We start from the raw sequence: 22,448 nt of genomic DNA, 5'->3' as shown, positions 1-22,448 counted from the left end.
TTGCATGTGCACTGCAGCGCCACAAACTCGAAGCGGTTAGCAGCTGACACAGGCATGCCATTCTTCACAGTACCGAAAAGTGCGGTTAGAGTACATAATACTGTTCAAATTTCCCTGACCATGGGCTTCCATGAGTGCATGATAATGATAGAATATTGACTGTGTTCTGGAAACTATTGTAAATGTCACATTATGTCATTCTATTCTCATTCAGATCAACATCTTGTTTTGGATTTTACATTTTGGAATATGATTAGGATTGGAGTGTAGTACCACATTGCACAAATACATCATAGAAACAACCAAAAAATTTGTCATTTTTTCTGTTGTTCCTTATTTGCTTCAGAATTCATGGAGGTGTGTTCCGTCTATGTAACTAATTGAAGGCAGTTTGTTTATTGCCATAGGCATTTTGCTTCCTATATTCGTGATGATGCTTCACAGATAAAAGAAGCAAAACGCGTATGGGGATAAACTGCCTTCAATTAGTTGCGCAGACAGTTCACATCTCCATGGACCCAAATTTTTTTTTAAAGAGTGTCAAAGAATAAAAAGATGCACAGTATGTGGTTGTAGCTCGCTCCTAGAGATCCAAATGATGAAGTAGCCTACTGCCCTATATGATACATCAACGATTTGGTTCATAAAAACAAAATTTTAAAAATTGCCTTTTCAAGAACATGTGGCAAGTGCAGCTATAGTCTGAAAATATTGTGGCGGGAACCATTCATCTCTGCCTACTGTTGTTAACGATTTGATCAAAGGTAAACACTTGTGACAACCTAGAGTATAAAGAAGATTGCAGCTACTTTCATTCGCAGTAATTTACATCATGCTCTTAGATTCCCGTCTGATCACACTCTCAGAAATCGCTACATACTTAAAAAAAAAAAAAAAAAATATATTATTTGTGGCAAGAAGTAGTGTAAATGTCACTGTCAGTTGTTGTCAGTTGTTTCACGCAGAGTAATTTCATCTTTCATTTCTTAAACATATGGAAGCCACGAAATCGGAGATAACTCATTACTGAGAAAGCGCGCTCTTACATGTAAATTACAATGAATATTTCAGAAAAATGCTTAACTTTGATGATTAAGGAAGTCTCAGAATGTGTTGCAAACACGAAGAGGAAAAAAAAAATATTTTTGCATCCAGCAGTGTATGAACCTAGGCCCTTTGCCACAGAAGATCGTCGCCTTACCAACTTCGTTATTACAACTCGTATGCTGTCAATGCTTTATGTTATGTAATTCCATTTGAGAGAGATGCAGGCTGATTTCCTTGCGGAATGATGCAGTCATAAGCTGTAGATGCATAAAATTTTTTGAAGGTTTCCTCTATCAGACTTCACAAAATTCCTTTGCATTGTTACTTAAAAGTTTTAAATGGGTTTTGATAATTAATAAGTAAACCATTTGCAGAAAAGAGTATGCGAAGTCACTAATAATTTCTGCAAACACTCATGTAATGTAACAACCTAATGTACCCATATCTTTAACAAAGGAAAATGGTCTGTTAAGAACTCACTTTCCAACCGGAAGCGTCCTGTGGTGATTCTCTAGTAACACAATCACTATATCCAAAGCTAAAACCACTCAATATGTTTAAAATAAGAAATTATAGGTGTAAATAAACCACAGCTAACCGAACGACAGGGCCATACCAAAATCCAAAACCTCTTGCTACAGTTGTTGAAAAATCGTCTGGAGGACCATTTGGTAATAGGTTTCAGGAGCTTAGTGATTATGAAATTTGGATAAAGAACCGAAAATGACATCATTACCGAGACTAACCTACTGTACCAATTGGTATGAATGATATAGAATAGGGTCCCTGGTTGGTTCACATGTTTGCACCACACTGAGCCTTCTGGCTGTGAGCAATCCATTTTTTTTTTCCTGGCAGTGTATATTGGTGATTTGGGGATGTATAGGTTGTGAAATTTAATACACAGAACTGACACCTCTGGCAGCAACAACGGCTCTAATCCATCCGGTCATAAAGTCACACTGAGACACTGAGCTTGGGTGACAGATACAAGTATGCCGATTTATGATGCTTCAACTCCATGCCACAGGTCAGCACCCATAATGACTGGCAAGTGGTGGTGTGCCAGTCTCTTGTCAGGAACCGAGACTAGATGTTTTAAATGTGTGGAGAATGTGCTGCCTAGGGCAACAATTGAATGCCCTCTGTTTGGTGCTAGATCAGAACAGAATGGGCAACATGTGGTCTTGTCATATTCTGTTGGAGATAATATCGTGAAAACCTCAAAGACAGAGTACAGCCACTGGTCCTAACATATAAGTGTAATGCCTGCTGTCCAAATTACTGGAGATGCAAACCTGAGGTGATCAAGTTGTGTTCCCAAAGGCATCCCTTACCTTTACACCAGGTCCTGGGCTGATATGATAATGTCAACCATGATGCTACACGCAGAATCAGGATTTTTCTGAAAATATGATGCGATGTTAATCCATGTCCACTGTTGTCATGGGAAAAACAATCTGTATGTGTGGATAGCTCTCTTTCCACAAACAAGCCCATTTCGTAAATCATGGTACGTGACATGGCTGTAAAATCCTGCGCGTCTGAATTGTATGTCTATATAGTGAGGATACCATACTAAGTCACAGATAGGCACAACCAAAAGAGCTACGACTCGTAGTCTGGCTTTAGCTGTCAGAGACTGTGTGCGTGTGTGTGTGTGTGTGTGTGTGGGGGGGGGGGGGGGGGGGAGGAGGGGGGGCTCTGTTGTCTACTTTCAACGAAGGCCTTGTTGGCTGAAAACTCATTTTGTGACAGTTGTTTTGTTGTACCAATCTGGGACTCAGCATTTTTCTGCTATGTGATGTGTAGCAACTATTGTTTGAATTGTATGTTGTATGTCTGTCCTCTTGAGTGCTGTCTGTTCACATGGGGCCATTAGGATGCTGCTCAACATTGAGTGTCATCCTCCTGAGCCCATCGAATCTATATTCATATGACAGTCAAAGGATCCAGACCACAGAGCAATAAACTATAGTCTTGAGAGGCTACAATGCTACCACTGTCAAATTCCAACAGCTGCTGGCAGACATTTCTCCTTTTACATGAGCATAATATCTCCTCACAAACAATGTGATTTCTGAACGAGAAACTTACAGTGTAATCCCCCCCCAACACACAATATGTAGGAGGACTTACCCCTACCTTCCTTGTGCAATTGTGCTGAAATGCTAATCAAGCATGTAGTACACTTCAGCCAATTTGATGTGTGTTGCATGGCATTTTTATGGTATTGCAATTTGAATGTCAGCTGCATAGTAGGAAGAAGTGCACCAACTATATTTGGTCTAAAAATGTACAAGCTCATTGTTAAGGAGAAAATGAGAAAATCTGTAGAATCAGCACTTGAGAAGGAACTTTTTTTCCTTAAATACCTCAAAGATCAACTACTGACCTCAGTTTTGCCACAAGAATGCTTTATGAGAAGTGCTGGGAAAAAATTACAAATATTGTTCTGGGTGCAGAGAAAGCTGTATACCAGGTATGCACAAATGAGAATGTATGTGACGCAAGAAAGTTCCTGAAAACATTTCTGGGATCGAAAGAGGTACAGATGCATTCCAAATAGGATCTTTGTCAAGAAAAATTCCTTAATATGGGTCTTAAAATCAGTTAATTTAGTGCTGAGTTGGAACTATGCAACAGGTCATCTAAGAATTGGAGCTGAGCAGATAGATGTGGTGGACAACTTCCAGTACTTGGGTAGTGTTGCCTCTTCAGACATTATATTAGAAGCAGAATACAAAAAGCTTCAAAAATTCTACCATGCACTGTGTCAGATACTTTAGGATAGAGCATTTTCTCAAGCGTCTATGATCTTTGCAGACAGAACATACCTCCTCTCTATACCAACACATGTACTAGAAGCAGTAGCAGTTACTGGACTAAGTTAGAATTGCCTCCAGTCAAAAGAAATGCAGTTTCTCCATCCTTATCAACAGAAAACAAAACAGATAAAATAGGAAGGGGGATCCACATTACCAAATGGCTACAGTCACCTGGTCTCAGTTGTGGATTGTCTATCTAAAGACTTCCACAGAGCAGGAAAGGAAAAACTGATTTTGTGGATCATATAATTAGCAACTGGATTCCACAATTTAAAATGCTGTCACAATCTACTCATTAAGAGGTATAATATTGCAGTAAAGGTTTGCCAAATATAGTCAAGTATTAAAATTAGAAAAAGAAATGAGGCAGCTTAGCTTACGGCAAGCAAATGACATGGGGATCGATTCTTTAAAGTATCAGAGATGGAAGGTTTACTAGTATTCAACTAAACTAGGATTAGGAAACACTGGCAAGAGATCCTTGAACTTAATTGATTGCAGTGGTATGGGCGTATGATGAAGATGATAATTCCCCACAAGTCTCCCTGGGCATACATTGACCAACATGTCCCATGGAAGAGAACGAGAAGAAGTCCTCATGAGAGCAGGGAGAGACAGATTGTCAGGGATCTCAAAATTTGAGATGCCAACTAGCTTGAGAAGACAAATGAGCTACAGGGAGAGAAAGAAAGAGAGAAAGAGAGAGAGAGAGAGAGAGAGAGAGAGAGAGAGGCACTGAGCGAACTAGCTGAGGGAATCATTCATGACCATATCTAAAGGAACCAGCCTGGTAGCTGCCTGAAGTAGTTTAGGGAAACCACAGAACTAATTACAGCCTGTACAATAACAATACTGGATTAGTACTGACTGGTTGTGTAATGGTTGTCTTTGTGTAGTTACATTGTACTAGTTAGCCTTGCCAGGTAATATATTGCAAAACTAAAATTTAGGAAAGACTTTATCATCACCATCTCAAATAGTTTCTAGCCCCAAGCTGGATATATTTGGCACATAAGCCTCTCCATCTAGTCCTGTTTTCCCACCATCTTTCTGTGTTCATTCTGGTTCAGTCCTCAGTTCTTTTTTCAACACACTCCTCCACACCTTTCAACCACCTATCCCTTGATCTTCCTCTTGGTTGTTTCCTTCGCATCTCCATGTATGAGTCTTCTTGGGAATTCTCTTGTTTTCAATTCTCTTTAAGTGCCCATACCATCTCAGCCTCAATGTTTGTACCCTGCACTGCAAGGGCTCATCTTTCTCTATTTCCCCTGCCCTTTCATTCCTTCTCCTATCTCTCCTTGTTGCTCCTATCCTACTTCTGAGGAACTTCATTTCACTTGCTTGTAATCTGCTTATACCTCTTTTCTTCATTACCTATGTTGCAGGTGTATAGGCCAGTTGAGATGTAGTAACTTCTATATATTTAATTCATTGCCTTTTTTATGTGACGTCTTAGTTCCAAATCAAGCTCCTAACACTTCACATACGTACTTCTGCCTGGCTGCCACATTCACTGATCTCTTTCTCATTTCTTACACTTTTCCACTACTGCACTTCCAAAGTACTTGACACTCTCCACCTTCAACTGTTCACTTCCAGTTCTTATTCTGCTTGTTGGACTATCTTTATTTCTACTTGTAACCAGAATCTCACACTTCTTCACATTAAACTTCATTCCATACGGTCTCAGAGTTCCTTCCCAAGCATCCAGCTACTTCTAGATCTCCTCTTCCCTGTTTCCCCAGATCATCTAGTAATCTGTGAACACCACTCTTTCATCTTGTCTTCTCCGGTTTTTTTCTACCACCTTAGTCATTATCTACCAATGACCTTGTTGCAGTGATAACACCATTCTCGTCAAATTAGCAAAGTTAAGTGCTGATGGGCTTAGCTAGAACTTGGACAGGTGACTGTCCGAATCTGCCGAGTGCTGTTGGCAAGCATGGTGCACTCAGCCCTTATGAGACCAACTGAGAAGATACTTGACTGAGAAGACATGGCTCTTGTCACAAAACTGATAATGGCCGAGAGAGCGGTGTGCTGACCACATGCCCCTCCATATCCACATCCAGTGATGCCTGTTGTGTGAGGATGACATGGTGGCCAGTAGGTACTGTTGGGCGTTCTGAGGCCTGTTCAGATGGAGTTTAGTCATTATTTCATCCAAAACCCCAAAGACGGGGTGAGGTGACAATGCACTGCTCTGTTTCACACCACTTGTTTGCTGGAACCAATCTGTCCTTTCATTTCTCACTTTCACACTATCAGACTTCCACAGTACACCTCCTCCACTCTGCTTGTTGTCTCTTTTTCCACCCTTTTCTTTTCTAATGCTTTCAAGACTTTTCTTCTATAGACACTATCCAATACCTTTTCCGTATCACGAATAGCCATCACAAGGTCTTCCCCAAGTTCGTAGTGGTACTGCTACAGTTGTCCTCCCACGTCTGAAGCCATGCTGTTCCTCTCTCAATTTGTTCTCGACCCTTGTCCGGATTCAGGTCCCCAGGATCTTTTCATATACCTCGGCACAGTGTAGTTTCCACAACCCTTCCTACTCCATTTCTTTCATACAGGGACAAAAAGGGTCCTCTTCCAATCTTCTGGTGTCTTCTCCACATTTCAAACCATCCCATTACATAATACAGCCACTGTTTCCCAACCTCCTCAGCTACCTTCACCATTTCAACATTTGCTTTGTTCACATCTGGTACCTTTCCTCCTTTCATATCGGTTTGGATTTAGCGAGTGCTCAAAGTACTCCTTCCACGTTACCTACAGTGTCTCTGTTGTTAACCTTTTTTCCATTTTCACTGCATGCAAAACTGTATGAGATTCTTATATGAAATTTTTTTAATACACAGATCTATTTTCCATTCCATTTTTGTACTGTCTGGGGTAAAAAGTGAAGATAATTTGTTGCAACCTGACAAGGAGAACAAAAAATGGAGAAATCATAAAAAATGCTGAAAACTGTTGTTAACAGGGATACTTAAAACTTCCTGATTGGAACAATCTCTTAAGAAAACTTCATTGAAAGAGTACTCATGAGAGGGAAAGTTCGGCATTTTCCCTGTGTTGTATTAGACACATATCTTAGATGTAATGTGTCACCGGGGATCAATAAGTTGAAAAACAAGTTTAAAATAATGTGTGTTCTATTTATTGACAACAAGGTAGCTGTGGACAATAAGGAAACAAGTAGACACAAGAAAATAAAGAGATGAGTGAATATGTGATCTGACAAGGAAAAGAATGAAGCACTTAAGAAAGAATGGCAAGAATTTTGCAGGTACCCATGCCCTACGAGAGGAGAGAAAGGGACATCTGAAAGAGGCTTCCACAACAGAATGTACCAAGACCAGAGATTAAACCAACAGAATTGTTTAACAGTAGCAGCAATGCAACCAGCATGCAAAAGGTGGCATGACCATGTAACAAGGGCGGAAAAGGAATGAAGGTTAAATACATAGTGAAATAGTAAACACTGAAAACATAAACGAGCTAAGAAAATCTGAATTAGCATGCAGAGAAACATTTAAATTTGATAACTTCAAAGTAAGACTGATTTTATTATGGCATAGGAAAAAAAGGAATATTTCAGACAAGAAATTTTTATACTTACTTTTCGGCAGCCAACGGATTTCAGAACTGAATCAAGTGATCGGACAGTTGCAGTAGGTGATGCAAGATCAATCTTAGTCACAACAATGAAAAATGGAACATCCAATGCAAGAGCGAGTGCCAAATGTTCCTTGGTCATGCCAACAATGCCTGCACTCCCGCTAACCACAAGCATTACATGATGCGGAGAGTAACCAGTGAGACCCAAGACCGTGGTGCGCAGGTACTTCCTGTGTCCTGCCAGATCTATGAATGTCACCAGCTTTGTGGAACTCTCGCAGATTTCCTCTGCTGTCATTAGCTCACTGTAGTTTATGACCTGCCCCTGTAGGAAAAAGAAGAAGCCACAGAAGTTAACAGGAGATCAGTATTATCATTTTGAATGCAATATGTAACTACCCTTTTATATGTGTGTGACAAAGATCAGTTTTTTCAAATGATGGAACTTCTAGCAAGAAAAACAGTTAAATTTATGGTTGCAAATGCCATTAAGTACACACAAGTGAAGCATCTATTCTGAAATCATTCACCGAGATTTTTCAACACCAATACTGGAATACAACCACAACATGTGAATTTACAACACATATTCACACAAGAGGGCATAGATTTGTTAGTCGATATGCTTGCTTGCAGTCATCATATTGTAAAGCATTTTAATGTGGGAGATGTGGGTTATTATTCTATAGTACATAATCTTCTCCTGTTTCTTGGAGGAGAAACTAAACTGGTTAGTAATTTGAGAAAAATAACTGCATTCTTAATTTCTCAGAATGCATGTAGCAACTGTGAGTTTATTGTATCTACAATGAACTGATTCTTGTATATATTATATTGCTTTATCCCTTTGAACTGTGCACATATTTCTTCCGATCTACTTCTAAGAGAGTATGAAATATGTCAGCTATCTGGTTACTGTCACTGCCACCAGACAATGGTCTGCCACATAATATGGTATGAAGCAGCCTCTGCAACATAACACACTATAAAGCAGGCTCTGCCACATAACTTCAGTAGCGTGTACTCTTCGCCATCCAACATTGGTACACTGAGCGAGATGGCGCAGTAGTTAATACAATTGACTCGCATTCAGGAGGATGTCGGTACAAATCTGCGACTAGCCATCCTAATTTAGGTTTTCCGTGATTTCCCTAAAGCGCTTCAGGCGAATGCGGGGATGGTTCCTTTGAAAGGGCACACCTGACTTCCTTCCTCATCCTTCGCTAATCTGATGGGACCGATGACCTTGCTGTTTGGTCCCCTTCCCCAACCCAACCAACCAACCAACACTGGTACAATGCACCCTTTGTCGTGTAACATTGGTAAGATGCACCCTTTGTCACGCAACCTTGGTACGAAGCACCCACTGCTACTCAACATTAATATGAAGCACCCTGCCTCATCCACCGATACAAAGCACTCTCTGCCACACAACATTTGTGCAGAGCACTTTCTGCCACGCAACTTTGGTGTGGAGCACCCTCTGCCATGCAAGTAGTAGCACCTTCTGCCATGCAAGTATGGTACGGAGCACCCTCTGCCATGTAACGTTGGTAGAGAACACGCTCTGCTGCATAACGCTGGGAAGAAGCACCTTCCACTAGGGAACACTGGCACAAAGCAACCCTCTGCCATGCACCATCAGTACGACACACGCTCCATCATGCAACATCAGTACAAAGCAACAACATCAGTATGACACACCCCCTGTCATGTAACATTGGTAGAAAGCACCCTCTGTCATGTAACACTGGTACCCACCCGACAGCTGCTACAGCCTGCGCAAGCTACCATGATTCCAAGGTGTTCTGCCATTCACTGATAGGAGGCAATGCCATTGTTTTCTCAGGGGCAGGATACTTTTAATTCACCATAGTTCAGCAAATTTGCACGAAATATTTACAAATTATATACATAAAGCTTCATAGTAAATCTTATGTTTAGTGAAAGTCACATAAAAATTCTTACAGTAAGTCCCGAGATTAGCCTAAACATACAGACAAACCTGTGGAGACAGATGAAGACACACAGATTATTAGTCTTGTTGGTAACTTGTTTTATCTTACCATGTGCATATTACACTGAAAAGCCAAAGAAACTGGTACACCTGCCTAATATTGTGTAGGCCCCCCCATGAGCACACAAAAGTGCCACAATACGAAATGGCATGGACTCGACTAATGTCTGAAGTAGAGTTGGAGGGAACTGACACCACAAATCTGCAACAGAATAAGGGGGTGGAGATGTCTTCTGAAAAGCATATTGCAAGGCATCCCAGATATGCTCCATAATGTTCATGTCTGGGATATTGGGGTCTGACCAGCGAACGTGTTTACACTCAGAAGACTGCTCCTGGAGCCATTCTCTAGCAATTCTGGTCGTGTGGGGTGTTGCATTGTCCTGCTGGAATTGCTCAAGTCCATCAGAATGCACAATGGACATGAATGGATGCAGGTGATCAGACAGGTTACTTATGTATGTGACACCTGTCAAAGCTATATCTAGACGTATCAGTAGTTCCCATATCACTCCAACTCCACATGTCCCATGCTCTAATAATCCTCTGCTGAATGCAGGGTCCATGGATTCATGAGGTTCTCTACATACCCGTGCATGTTCATCCGCTCAATACAATTTGGAACGAGACTCGTACGGCCAGGCAACATGTTTCCAGTCATCATCAGTCCAATGTCGGTGTTGACAGGCCCGTTGGTATTGACAGGCCCTGGCGAGGCATAAAGCTTTGCATCGTGCAGTCATCAAGAGTACACGAGTGGTCCTTCAGTTCTGAAAGCCCACATAGATGATGTTGTTGGTTCACACGCTGATAGTTGTTGATGGCCCAGCATTGAAATCAGCAGAAATTTGCAAAAGGATTGCACTTCTGTCACACTGAATGAGTCTCTTCAGTCATTGTTGGTCCCATTATTGCAGGACATTTTTCCGGCTGCAGTGGTGCCAGAGATTTGATGTTTTATCGGATTCCTGATATTCACTGTACACTCGTGAAATCGTAGTACGGGAAAATCCCCACTTCATCGCTACCTCAGAGTACTGTGTCCCATCGCTCTTGCACCAACTATAAGCCCGCGTCCTACGTAAATGACAGAAGCGACCGACAGTGCGCAACACCTTCAGACGACAAAATTCTACCACACGTATAGCTATGAAAGTGTCCTGCATGAGCAACATCCAGGGTGCTGTCTGTCCTCTGCTACAACTAGCGATGTTTGAATTCAACCATGTTTGAATCATGTCACTGCAGCACGCACAACAGTGAGAGCAACAGCAACGAGTCTTCTCGGCAAAGCAGTGGAGCAGATGTACCAACAGCTGCAAAATACTTATCATCCGATTTTAAGAAATTTATTTGATGAAAAAATTTGATTCTTCCTTATCTTGCAGCATGATATCTTTGCTCAATAAAGGTCTGAATTTATTTCGATTATTCATCATAATTACTGTGCTGCACAAAACTGAGTATATGGCTGCACAAAATTTTTAAGAGTTTGCAGAGGTAAAATCACATTGCGTAAACTGTATAGTTCACTTTAGGCCATACATTCTTGCATATGAAATGTAACCAATATATCTAAACTGTATTTAAAGTTGGGAGCAGAATGATATATCTTTTAATTCTTGAGATATTGGTTGTTATATCCGTGGATGGGTCGCTCGCGGCGCTTCTGAATCCTTTCCTGTGCATCAGGAATCAAGTGACCATAAAAATCATCGTATCTCATTTCCAAAAAATGTTGTTTTGATATCTTGAACTGTTTATGACAGCATGTAGAAAGGACTATTTTAACATATGATTAACATTTGATATGTTTCTGTCAAATGTGTGAGCAGAGTGAAAACAAGACTCCCTATAAATTACACAATAAGATTTTGTCTGAATTTTCACAGCCAAAGAGAGAGAAACAGGCAAACAGGGTATCAAAGTGACCAGCGTGAGGTCTAGTTTTGAATGAAATTATTTAATTGCTTGAAAGTAATCAGGGTAATTAAGGAAAACTTAATTAGTGAGTTGAGGAAAAATTGAAATATTTCACGAAAAGCTGCTGCAAGCTATGTGAATGAAGTGTCAAAAAGTTCATCTACTCAAGGCTTAGCTATTTTATACATAAAAATACACATTGGGGTGATATTTAAAAGTCAAAAAGGCATCTTCTGAAACAAGTACCAAAGTTAGGATTTTTTGAGAACAGAAGATGTTAGGAAGACAAAGGTGTCAATAAGATCTTGCTTTCTGAATAAAACGTGAAAATAAAAAATGAAATAAATCAGTCAAATATTTTGTGTAAAAGAATTAAATAGATCAGAGAAACATTTGACATGTCTTTGAATGATGCTCATTATCGTAAACAGGAAATGAGGTGCATCAAATGTTTCTCTAATATTTTTTTATTTCAGACTTTGAGACAAATCTCTTCACAAAATGTTTGACTTTTCTTTTCAAAAATTTTGTATGCTTTACTTACACAGACTATTCAGATTAACTCAAATATCAGTAAAATTACATGATTGCTCATTGTATTTTATTAGGAATTAAATGTTGTGATATTCTGGGATAAGTGTGTATACACTTACAGATCAAATACTTTGGCAAGACCTAAATGATACACTTAGTGATGCAGTGTAAACAGTATACATAAAACTTAGTATACACAATTGCAGCTGAGTCAGTTAAAATATGAGAAACAGCCAGGACTGAACACAGGTCTTTATTTCAATCACAATTTCAAACAGTGTACGCTACCACTACACCACAGATAGCTCTAGCATCCACGAGGCATTCTTTAGTATTTACTGGAGTCAGTCATTCTTTCACACTTATTGGCTGTTAAAAGTTCTTGATCATGCAAAGAACACTTGTTTTTCATTTATTGATGAGATAGTCGAATGCTGCTCTGCTCATTCACGTGTGTTCGAAGAATTTATCTGGTGATCTCCATGGTTGATGATAAAAATTATGAAATTCTCCGTGAAGATTCCTCCTTTTGCAAAATTCATGCACAGCATTCCTTTTCACTTTATTTTCCTAAGTAAAGCTAATTTTGTAGCCTTACTCTCAACTCGAGCTACAGTAGTCTACAGTTTAGGGGCACCATTTTATAGAAATGGCTGGTCAGCTCTAAGTAGCCATCTTGTAGCGGGAGATGGTCGCTTGCATGTAGGAAACCAAACCTTCTCCCACGACGCAGCTGTTTGTTGTAGTGTTGCATATCCAGATGTCGCTTGCTGTCGGACACTTCTGACGCGCACATATGCCATGGCCTAACACCACGTTCAAACTCACTTAAATCTTGATAAACTGCCATTGTAGCTGCAGTCACCAATCTAACAATTGCACCAAACACTTGTTGTCATATACAGGCGTTTCCAACCTCAGTCTGTATTCTGCCTGTTAAGTAGCTCTGTATTTGAATACACATGCCTATACCTATTTCCTTGGCACTTCAGTGTAAATCAGCTTCTTCAGGGCAGGGAATAAGCACTACACGTCTTCAACAGAAGACGATGTGGAATTCACTCCCAGTTTTCTTACACAGCAAACTACCTGCCACTGTATCTCTAAGAAGGTGAAATAGCTCTGTTTGGCGGGGGGTTGTGTGATGATGCATGCAAATGTTACAACTAAATATAATGGAGGTATTCCAGCAATAGAAAAGATCAACAGAATTTCACTGTAAATTATTAACTTTTTTTCAGCAACTACCAATTTCATAAAGTTCGACCCCCAGGCTTCAAGTTCCTTGAGATTACACTGCAGAAGCACAACACTGTGTTGCATACCTTTTTCTGAATCGTGGAAGTATAATGTCTCATTTTAGAGGTAAATATTCTAGTCTGGTTGGAAAGGGAGTAACATACATGGAAATATCTACATAAAAGCATGCCTTGTGCACTGTCAGTTTAGCAGGGTCACAGATTCCACAGCATATTTTCAAGAACAACTTCCTTTTCGAAGTTTCAAGATATAAAGGTCTCTGTTTACTGGCTGATTTTTTTCCTTTCCAGTTTGTTGTTTTGTTGCAATAATGGTCTAGGAAGAATGTTGCAGACTGCCTCATGGTGAAGTGTATGAACAATGCAAAAAGTGGAACAGAATCTCAGCTGTTGCGATTCACAGCTGTTTTGTTTTTATACATACAATGCTACATAAAATGGCAATACCACTTTTAATTTATTTAGCATCTCCATCCTTGTGCAACGTGTACTACTCGCAGATGCTACGTTTTCAGATCTCTGAAGTATATTTCATCTGTAACTGTTGACACACTGATGTCAGGGTTTCTTGTCAGGTAGGTAAAATCATGTTGCCATTTTTATGGTTTTGTTCTCAAACGAGATAGATGATGTGATATACTTTTCTGCTTTGGCCTTGTATGAGAACATGCATCACTTACAGAGCTGAGAGAGGTCCATGGCTATGATCATCCAAGTATTATCGAAAGTACGATAACCAAATTTCAAGAAGGGGGGCAGGGGGCGGAGGTGGGTGGGTGGTTGTGAACAAACCCTACTTTAAAGAAAGGAAGAATAGTCCAGTTATATGACAGAATTTCATATGGGACACGCTTTCACAGGCTTCGAATGATGGAAAATACAAGTTTCTTTGTGGAAAAATGATTTTCAAAAGTATTGGGCATCCTGGAAAAGTTGAGGAATGAAGTGGAAGATTTGACTGACTTCGGTAACCCTTTGGCATAGTGTTTGGAAATTGATCTTCAACTGCAAAATGTTCAACAAGAAGCTTACGCTGATGGAAAATAATTCAATAACAGTGATAAGATATTGGTTATTGTGGGAATTTAAAACATAAGTGATATACTGGATGGACTATTTGATGAAATTTGGCGTGGTCCAAATCTTTGCAGAAAGTTTTTATAACAGATACAAAAAATGTCTTATGTATAAAAAAATTGATATGATTACCTCAGAGGACATGTTCAAGAGTGGAATGGCTGGAAAAACTATTCAAACTTTATAAAGTTCTGGAAAGAAAATTGTAATATGTCACACTGGTAACAAAGATGGATTAGTGCAAAATGCTGTCTTATGTATTGTTGGGAAAAAATGTGGTGCATATTACCATTCTGACATTGTGAAAAGTGGTTAAGGAGCATTATGAAGGAATGTTCCTTGAAAAGTTACCCACTGGATCTCTGATTGTTATACATCATGATCAAATCACAAATAGTAAATACACAATCATAAAATATGGAAGATGGACTGAATTACTGGAAAACAACAATGTAGAGCTTAAAGGATGGCACTTTCCATTTATGGTTATAGAAGCTTTTATTCTCCTATAGCAATTTTTGGCATTATGTCATCATCAAACAGTTATTATGTCTAACACAATACATCAGCTAAATATAATCATAAAACAACAGTGTGAACAACAAGCTAGGGAGTTTGCTACAATGCATGTAATTACAAATAATCAATGCCATGAAACTTCCTGGTTCATTAAAACTGTGTGCCGGACCAAGATTCCTAACCCTTTCATGGGTAAAGTGCTCTACCAACTGACCTATCCAAGTACGGCTCTGAACCCATCCTCACAACTTTACTTCCACCAGTATCCCATCTCCTACCTTCCACACTCCACAGAAGTTCTCCTGCACATCTTGTGGGACTAGCACTCCTGGAAGAAAGGACACCATGGGGACATGACTTAGACATGGCCTAAGGGGCTGTTTCCATGATGAATTTTTCCTCTGGAAGGTCCCAGCTCTGAGTCCAATTTTAGCACACAATTTTAATCAGCCAGGATGTTTCAAATCCAAGCAAACTCTGCTGCAGAATAAAAGTTTATTCTGGAAATTTGATGCCATGTCACGATGCAGATGCAAGTTACAACTAGTGGTATCCTTGTAGGGCCGAGACTCATTTTGGAACCTGTTAAAAGACCACTGTAAGTACATTACACAAAATGCCATGGATTCCAACTGCATGTGAGCACTAAGGGTATCATGGTAGAAAGAATACAACAGCCGTGATTCTTACCATAAGTAATGTAATGCCTAATCTTGAGCTATTCACAGCAGGTGTAAATACAGCTGAGGCAGTATGAAGTAAGTCAATGTGTGGGCGACAATAATGATGAGGGACATATGCATCTCACTCACAGACTAACTGTGTACAGCACCACTGTGAGTAAATAATAATGGTACACAAGGAAAGTAAATACTTAATGAAATACTTATCTCTAACACATAATCTAAGGTTAAATGCAATACATTTATAACCATGCAGCCTTGTAGAGTATATACACAATGTTTTCACTGTGATACTGAGTAATGAAACAATCATAATATGCCAAAATAGTGGGACCATCAACAGGAGTAAAACTGTATTGGTCGAAGAATAAACAGTTATATTTGGGGATTGGGCAGGCAGATTTTGCACAGAACAAAGGTGACTGATACTTAATTGCTAAAAAGGGCGTATTACAACATAATGCATAAGTGCTACTTTTGCCACAATTGTACATACCACATCGCTATCTACCTATACAACAGAAAATGTGCTTAAAACAATACAGAAATCTCTGGTTTTTGCAGTTTGTTTGTTCATTGAGGATATAAATGTTCATCGTGTCTTCAAAGAGCAACCAAATCACAATCTATGTTCTCTCTGCCACAATACCTACAACAGTTAATTTATCCCAGAATCTTGAATTGGACATTATTGTGATGAAACAAGTAGTCAGTAAACAATGAAAAGTCTCCTGTAAATACAGAATTATTGTATCTTTATCTGTGTGAAGAAAATTAACATAACCTGTGTGCTTTCATGGGTCCTTAAAAGCTGACATGCCTCAAAATATCACTACGCATGTCACTGCCCATTCAACCAAAATATTATATTCACATCTGAAATAAAAGTAAACATTTCCATGATTCCAGTGAGGTTCAACACATTGGTGTTCATCATGTGATGTAGACAGAACAGGAGTTCGAAGCTCGTTGTCAATCATTATGAAATGGATAATAGGTGTTATACAATGGACTGGCAAATTCCGTAAAATAATAAAGGAGGGGAACCAATAACTCTGTAAAATTTTTTTAAAACATTGATTGGGACCTGAAATGAAAGTTGTATGTTGTAGTTCTTCCAGCAAACAGCCCATCAACTTTAGTATAACTATAATAAATGGCTTTGATGATTTAAATAAAAGAAAGTGAACTGATTTATCTAATTTTTACTCTAATGAGGTAATTCTTCATTAAAAATAAAGTTTTCATTGCGCTGAAGCATGTTATAAGGATAATAACTGGTGTTCAGGTTACAACTTCCTGTGGGAAACAAACATAAGTGGACAAGTGATACAAATGCCAAAAATGAAATGAAACATCCTCTGAGTACTGCAAAAGAAAATGAGTTTTTAATAATAGGTGACTCCATGTTAAAAAACATTGTAGTTCCAAACTCAAAAATAGTCGTTCACCCTGGAATTAGGACTAAGCAATTACAAAAACATTTCAGCAATATCCTGAAATCAGCAGCAAGCGCTACTAAGATATGTGACAGAAATCTCAAAGGTCTATTTATTCATGATGGAATGAACTGTCTACGAAGCAGCAGTGAAGAAGAAATCATCAACAACATGAGAAACCTAATAAGAACTGCCAGAAACGTCTACAACACCATGAGAATTATAATCAGTGGCATTGTGTACAGAGGGTCGGTAAGTGACAGATACGTACACAGAATAAACGACAATATTAAAGAGGAATGTAATAAACTGGGTCTAATATTCATTGACACAAACAAATTTCTTAACGACCAGTGTCTTGGTAAAGTTGGATTGCATCTTAACAGACTAGGTTCTAGAATATTTAGTAAGATGTTCATAGATGTTTGTCAGATTATAATGAACAAGGGAAACTTATAAGCAGTAATAGGGGTGAAAATACATGCATGCAAATATATTCCAGAGAAATGTTCGATTCCCACTGTAAAACATCTCCCCGGAAAGAAAATTTAAAAAATACCAGAAATGATGTATCAGATGAAATCCAGACGTCCGCCTCACAGCCACAATTTTCTATGGGGACACAAAATAAAAACTCACAGGTAAAACACAAAAATAGGAACTTGGTTCTTTTTCACCAAAATGTGCAATCACTAAGTAGTAAAACAAGTGAAATCCAAATCCTATTAGAAAACGATTTAAGAAGTACCTCATTATTGTGTCTCACAGAACATTGGCTTGATGAGGACATGTTACATACTGTGTTCCTACCTTTGTGCTAGGTGGTTATTTCTGTAGAAAAATTCTTGAACATGGTGGCAGTTGTATATTCATACGACATAGTATAAAATTTCCTGTTGAAATGGTGAAGGAATAAGATGCAGAGCTATCAGGAGTTGAGATAGTAGACATTAAACTAGCGTTATTTGTTTATACAGAGCTCCAACTGGTGACATAAATACTCTCCTAAAAAGTTTGGAATATTCACTTAACAGAATAACACAAAGAAACAGAAGAGTTATTCTATGTGGTGATTTTAATATTGACTATGCAAAGGACACCAAAGAAAAGAATGAATTACTGAATCTCTTGCAAACTTTTAACATGAAATCCACCATAGAAACAGCAACTCATATCACAAAGACTTCACGTACCACGATTGATCAGATTTTTGTAAATGTAGGAATGAACTGTACAATAGAAACACTAAACACAGGCTTTGGGGATCACACAGCTCAAAAACTCTTGAGTATGGAAACCGAGCTACAGCTTAAACACTGCCTAACAATCACCAGTAGAAACTACAGTTATGAAAATATAAATCATTTTCTCCATTACTTGGGCAAAGAAAGCTGGGAAGAGATTTATAACTGTGAACACACAGATGGAAAATATAATAACTTTATTAACAATTTTAACTACTATTTTGAACTGTGCTTCCCTCCAACCCAGAGGAAAACATACACAAGGAAAACAAAAAATAAATGGATTAATCCAGGTATTCTAGTATCTTCAAACAAAAAAGATTACTGCACAGATTGTCCAAACAATTCACATCATCAGAATTTGACTTACTACAAAACTTATAAAAAGATATTCAAAAATGTTGCCAAACAAGCAAAAATAATGGCGAATGACACACACATAAAAAATTCCATCAATAAGACAAAAGCCATATGGAATATTGTCAGGAAAGAAACTGCAACAGAACAGACAGACTTCCATAACATTACCTGCCTAATGGAGAACTCAACTGTGATAACTGAACCTACAAAAATTGTAAATACATTTAATTCCTACTTTACAAAGATAGCTGAACATCTTATAAATCAAAATTTACAGTGTACTGCTATAAATCAATCCAGATGTACTATAATTAACATATCTATTTTTCTATACCCCACCAATGAAAAGGAAATACTTAATATAATCAAAGAACTGAAGTAATCAAAGAACTGAAGCCCAAATGCTCTGTTGATACTGACAATATCTCTGACTATATCTTGAGGAAATGTGCTCCCCTCATAGCCAGGCCACTTGTCAACATCTGGTCTCTATCACAAGGGGTGTTCTCAGAAAAATTGAAGGTAGTGAAAGTAAAACCTCTGTTCAAGAAAGGGATAAAAACAGAAGTATCAAACTACAGGACTTTCTCACTGTTATCTGGTTTTTCCAAAATAATTGAAAAATCTATTACAGAAGACTAATCAGTTTCATAGAAAAAAATAATTATTTTCTCAAACACTCAACATGGATTCCGAAAATCTAAATCTACTGAGACAGCTATCTTTGCATTCCTAAATGAAGCCTTAAATGCAATAGACAATAAAGAACATATCTCAGCCATATTTCCCACCTCTCTAAAGCATTCAATGTCATCAATCACATCTTGCTTCAGAAACTTGAATCTGTAGGTATGAGGGGCCCGGCCTATGAATGGATAAATTCATATCTCCAATATAGAGAGCAGTTAGTTGAGCTTACTATACAAGAAGGGAACAAGATAAAGTCCTACTGCTCAGAAAAGCAGAGCATCAAGTATGGTGTACCACAAGGCTCCATTCTGGGACCAGTTCTGTTTCTACTCTTTGTAAATGATTTGGAACCGTCTAGCCCATGCCATAATTACATAAAATTTGTGGATGACACAAATGTGATAATAAAAGGAAGGACTAAAGAAAAATTACTACGTGAGATTAAAAATTGTACCACACACATTACAGAGTGGTTTTCTGGAAACAACTTAGTAATAAACACAGTAAAAACAGTTACAATGCATACACACACAGTGCAAAATAAATGTCCACCACACCAGACATAGAGTTGTTTACTAGAACCCTCAAAAATGTAAGCTCTACAAAATTTCTTGGGATATGGATCCAAGAAGATGTAAGATGGGTCCAACATACAAAATACATTACAAATAAATTAAATACCATTTGCGATACTATCAAAATTCACATCGAAAGCGACGCTAAAAGATGTATACTTCGCCCAGGCAGAATACTTACTGCAATACAGCATAATCTTTTGGGGAAAAACATCTGTTAGCAAAAGTTGTTTTATATGCCAAAAGAGAATTGTAAGAACCATAGAAAACACTGCATCAAGAAGCTCATGCAAGCCCTTATTCAAGAAACTACATATCCTTCCACAACCATGTCTGTACATTTTACAAGTAATCATATTTGTAAGGAAAATCTTATAAAATAGCAACAATCTTGTGTCAACTAACCAGAGTATCCATCTGTATAACACAAGGAGAAAGCAGGACACACATGTTCAACATGCACACACAACACTAAAATAGAATAGACCACTGCAAACAGGAAACAGACTATACGATAAGCTACATACAAACATTAAAACAATATAAGACACTTCAAAATTTAAAACCGCTGTCCATAAATATTTATTGCAAAAATGTTATTATAGTATAGATGAATAGCTTGAAACATAAAAATTTATTGCCAAATACTAAAAAAATTAAAAACATGTATTGTAAAACACAATGACTTGTCCAATATTATATTGTATACCTTGTAAAACAAATGATCAAATGGACCAATAAAAAGTATTGTAATGTAATGTAATGTCTTTAAATAGCTGTTCATGCTACCACATCTCTCCAGGTGACACCACATTGTAAAAGCACTGTCCATGTGGGTGGAAAGGCTTGTGTGTTCACAAGATGCTAAGTGCTGTGCAGATAGTAGCACAGCTGCTGGCAGGAGGTCTCCCAGGCCAGACAGGCCTCAGTGGATGAAATTGATGATGAGTGCTCCACTATACCCCATATCTCTCTGATTGACTCCCTACATGCCCAACCCATGATGTGGTGCACCCCCATGCCAACGGGTGTGTGGGACACAGGAGATGTGTCAATGGGTCCTCAGGGGTACCGGGCAACCTCCCCGAATAATTAGCCTTGCACCACATGGGGTTCTGTGATGTCGACGAAATAGATCCCCAATTCCTGTGGGATCAAAAACCGAGGGACTTGATGAGACCTCAAACACCCAAGGATTGGGGTTGGAACTACTGGAAACTGATTCTGCAATTAGACTGGAGACAGACCAGTCCAAAAAGAGGAAACAGTTACTGAGAAGTTGGACCAGGTCAAGATAAAATCCAAATCTCAGACTCAGAGGAGGAAACTCCTCAAAGAACAAAAAGAAAAGGAAGGTAAAAAATGACTTTCCAAAAGTAAATGGAGGGAACTAAAAGGTCTTGAATCTGAGAGCTCCATAAAATGACTGTCTCAGAGTGTAAAGACCCCTTCTACATCTAAGACAGGCAACAAGAGAAAAAGGAACGAGTCTCATATTCCCACTTCTCAGAATAAATGGATCCAGGAAAAGCTGGGACAGGAAATAATGAAACAGACCTTTAGTACTGCAGTCACAGTTTTCAGGACGGCAATTATAAAACAGGGAGATCTACCGGTCAACATCATTTTGCAGCAGATGGAGGTTGTTCAGTTGGCTCTCTTGAGAAGACTGGAGATGCCAAGTCCAGGACTCAAATTCCAGAGGGGGGATATCTCGACAAAAGTGCTCTTATCTTTGTGAGGGGATGGGAACAGTGGAGTGGCTTAAGGTGATGATCTCTTTGAAAGGAGGCAAAGCTGTTGATCAAAAATGAGGGTGAGCTCTTCAAGACTGCAAAGGTGTCAGTTTGGGTATTAAAATGCCTTAAGGTTATTCCTCTAGAGACTCTGCTCAAGAAAATAAGGGCATAGAACCAGCAGGTCTCATCAACAGCAGAATGGAAGCTAATCAACGGGGAATATGTACCTGATGGCCAAATCATTGTGGTGAAAGTTGGCAAAAAATCCCTGGTGGCAATGTGAAAACAGGACCCGAAAGTGTGCTTGGGTTCTCACAGTTTGCCATCAGGATAATCAAAGACATGAGAAGTGAACATAGCAGAAAGTTGGAGGTTGCAAATGTTGCAGATAAACCTCCAACACAGTAAAGTAGCAATTGCTGCCCTGGGTCATCTTGGGCAAGACAGGAGGTGGACATGGCCATGATCCAGTAAACCTGTCTATATAAAGAGGCTGGAGATAAGTTGATTTATGCTAGAAATCTAAAGATCTTCAGAACATGCATTTATATTTAGAAAAGAATTTCATTCTCGCCAATGGCAGACTTCTGTTCCAAGAACATAGTGACCCTCAGGATGAAAAATGTGAGGAAGGAAGTATGAGGGAAATTGTATTGGCCTCAACTTACTTTCCTTACAAAGACAGTACTCCTCTCCAAGAAGTGAGGAGACTGGCAGATAGCTGCTCACAGCAGAATGAGCAACAGCTGGTTTGTTGTGATGCCAATGCTCACAATCTAGTGAGTGGAAGCAATGACACCAAACAGCAGAGTTGAGCACCAACTAGAACAGGTGTAGGAAGCCTACCTTCATGAATAGAACAAGGGAAGAAGTAACTGGCATAACTT

The 22,448-nt window shown here is 38.9% G+C and overlaps 1 protein-coding gene across 1 annotated transcript in view; it reads right to left on the bottom strand.

Moving 5' to 3' along the window:
* Positions 1-22,448, bottom strand: part of LOC124795244 (GTP-binding protein 2) — a 56,328-nt gene that overhangs the window by 12,170 nt on the left and 21,710 nt on the right. The window contains exon 5 of the mRNA XM_047259177.1: positions 7,504-7,827. Within this exon, the coding sequence (XP_047115133.1) occupies positions 7,504-7,827 (324 nt within the window). The remainder of the gene's footprint in view (positions 1-7,503; positions 7,828-22,448) is intronic.

Source organism: Schistocerca piceifrons, chromosome 4 (assembly GCF_021461385.2).
Source record: "Schistocerca piceifrons isolate TAMUIC-IGC-003096 chromosome 4, iqSchPice1.1, whole genome shotgun sequence".
NCBI lineage: Eukaryota > Metazoa > Arthropoda > Insecta > Orthoptera > Acrididae > Schistocerca > Schistocerca piceifrons.
The sequence above is the reverse complement of the archived record's forward strand: the minus strand, read 5'-3'. Positions and strand labels throughout refer to the sequence as shown.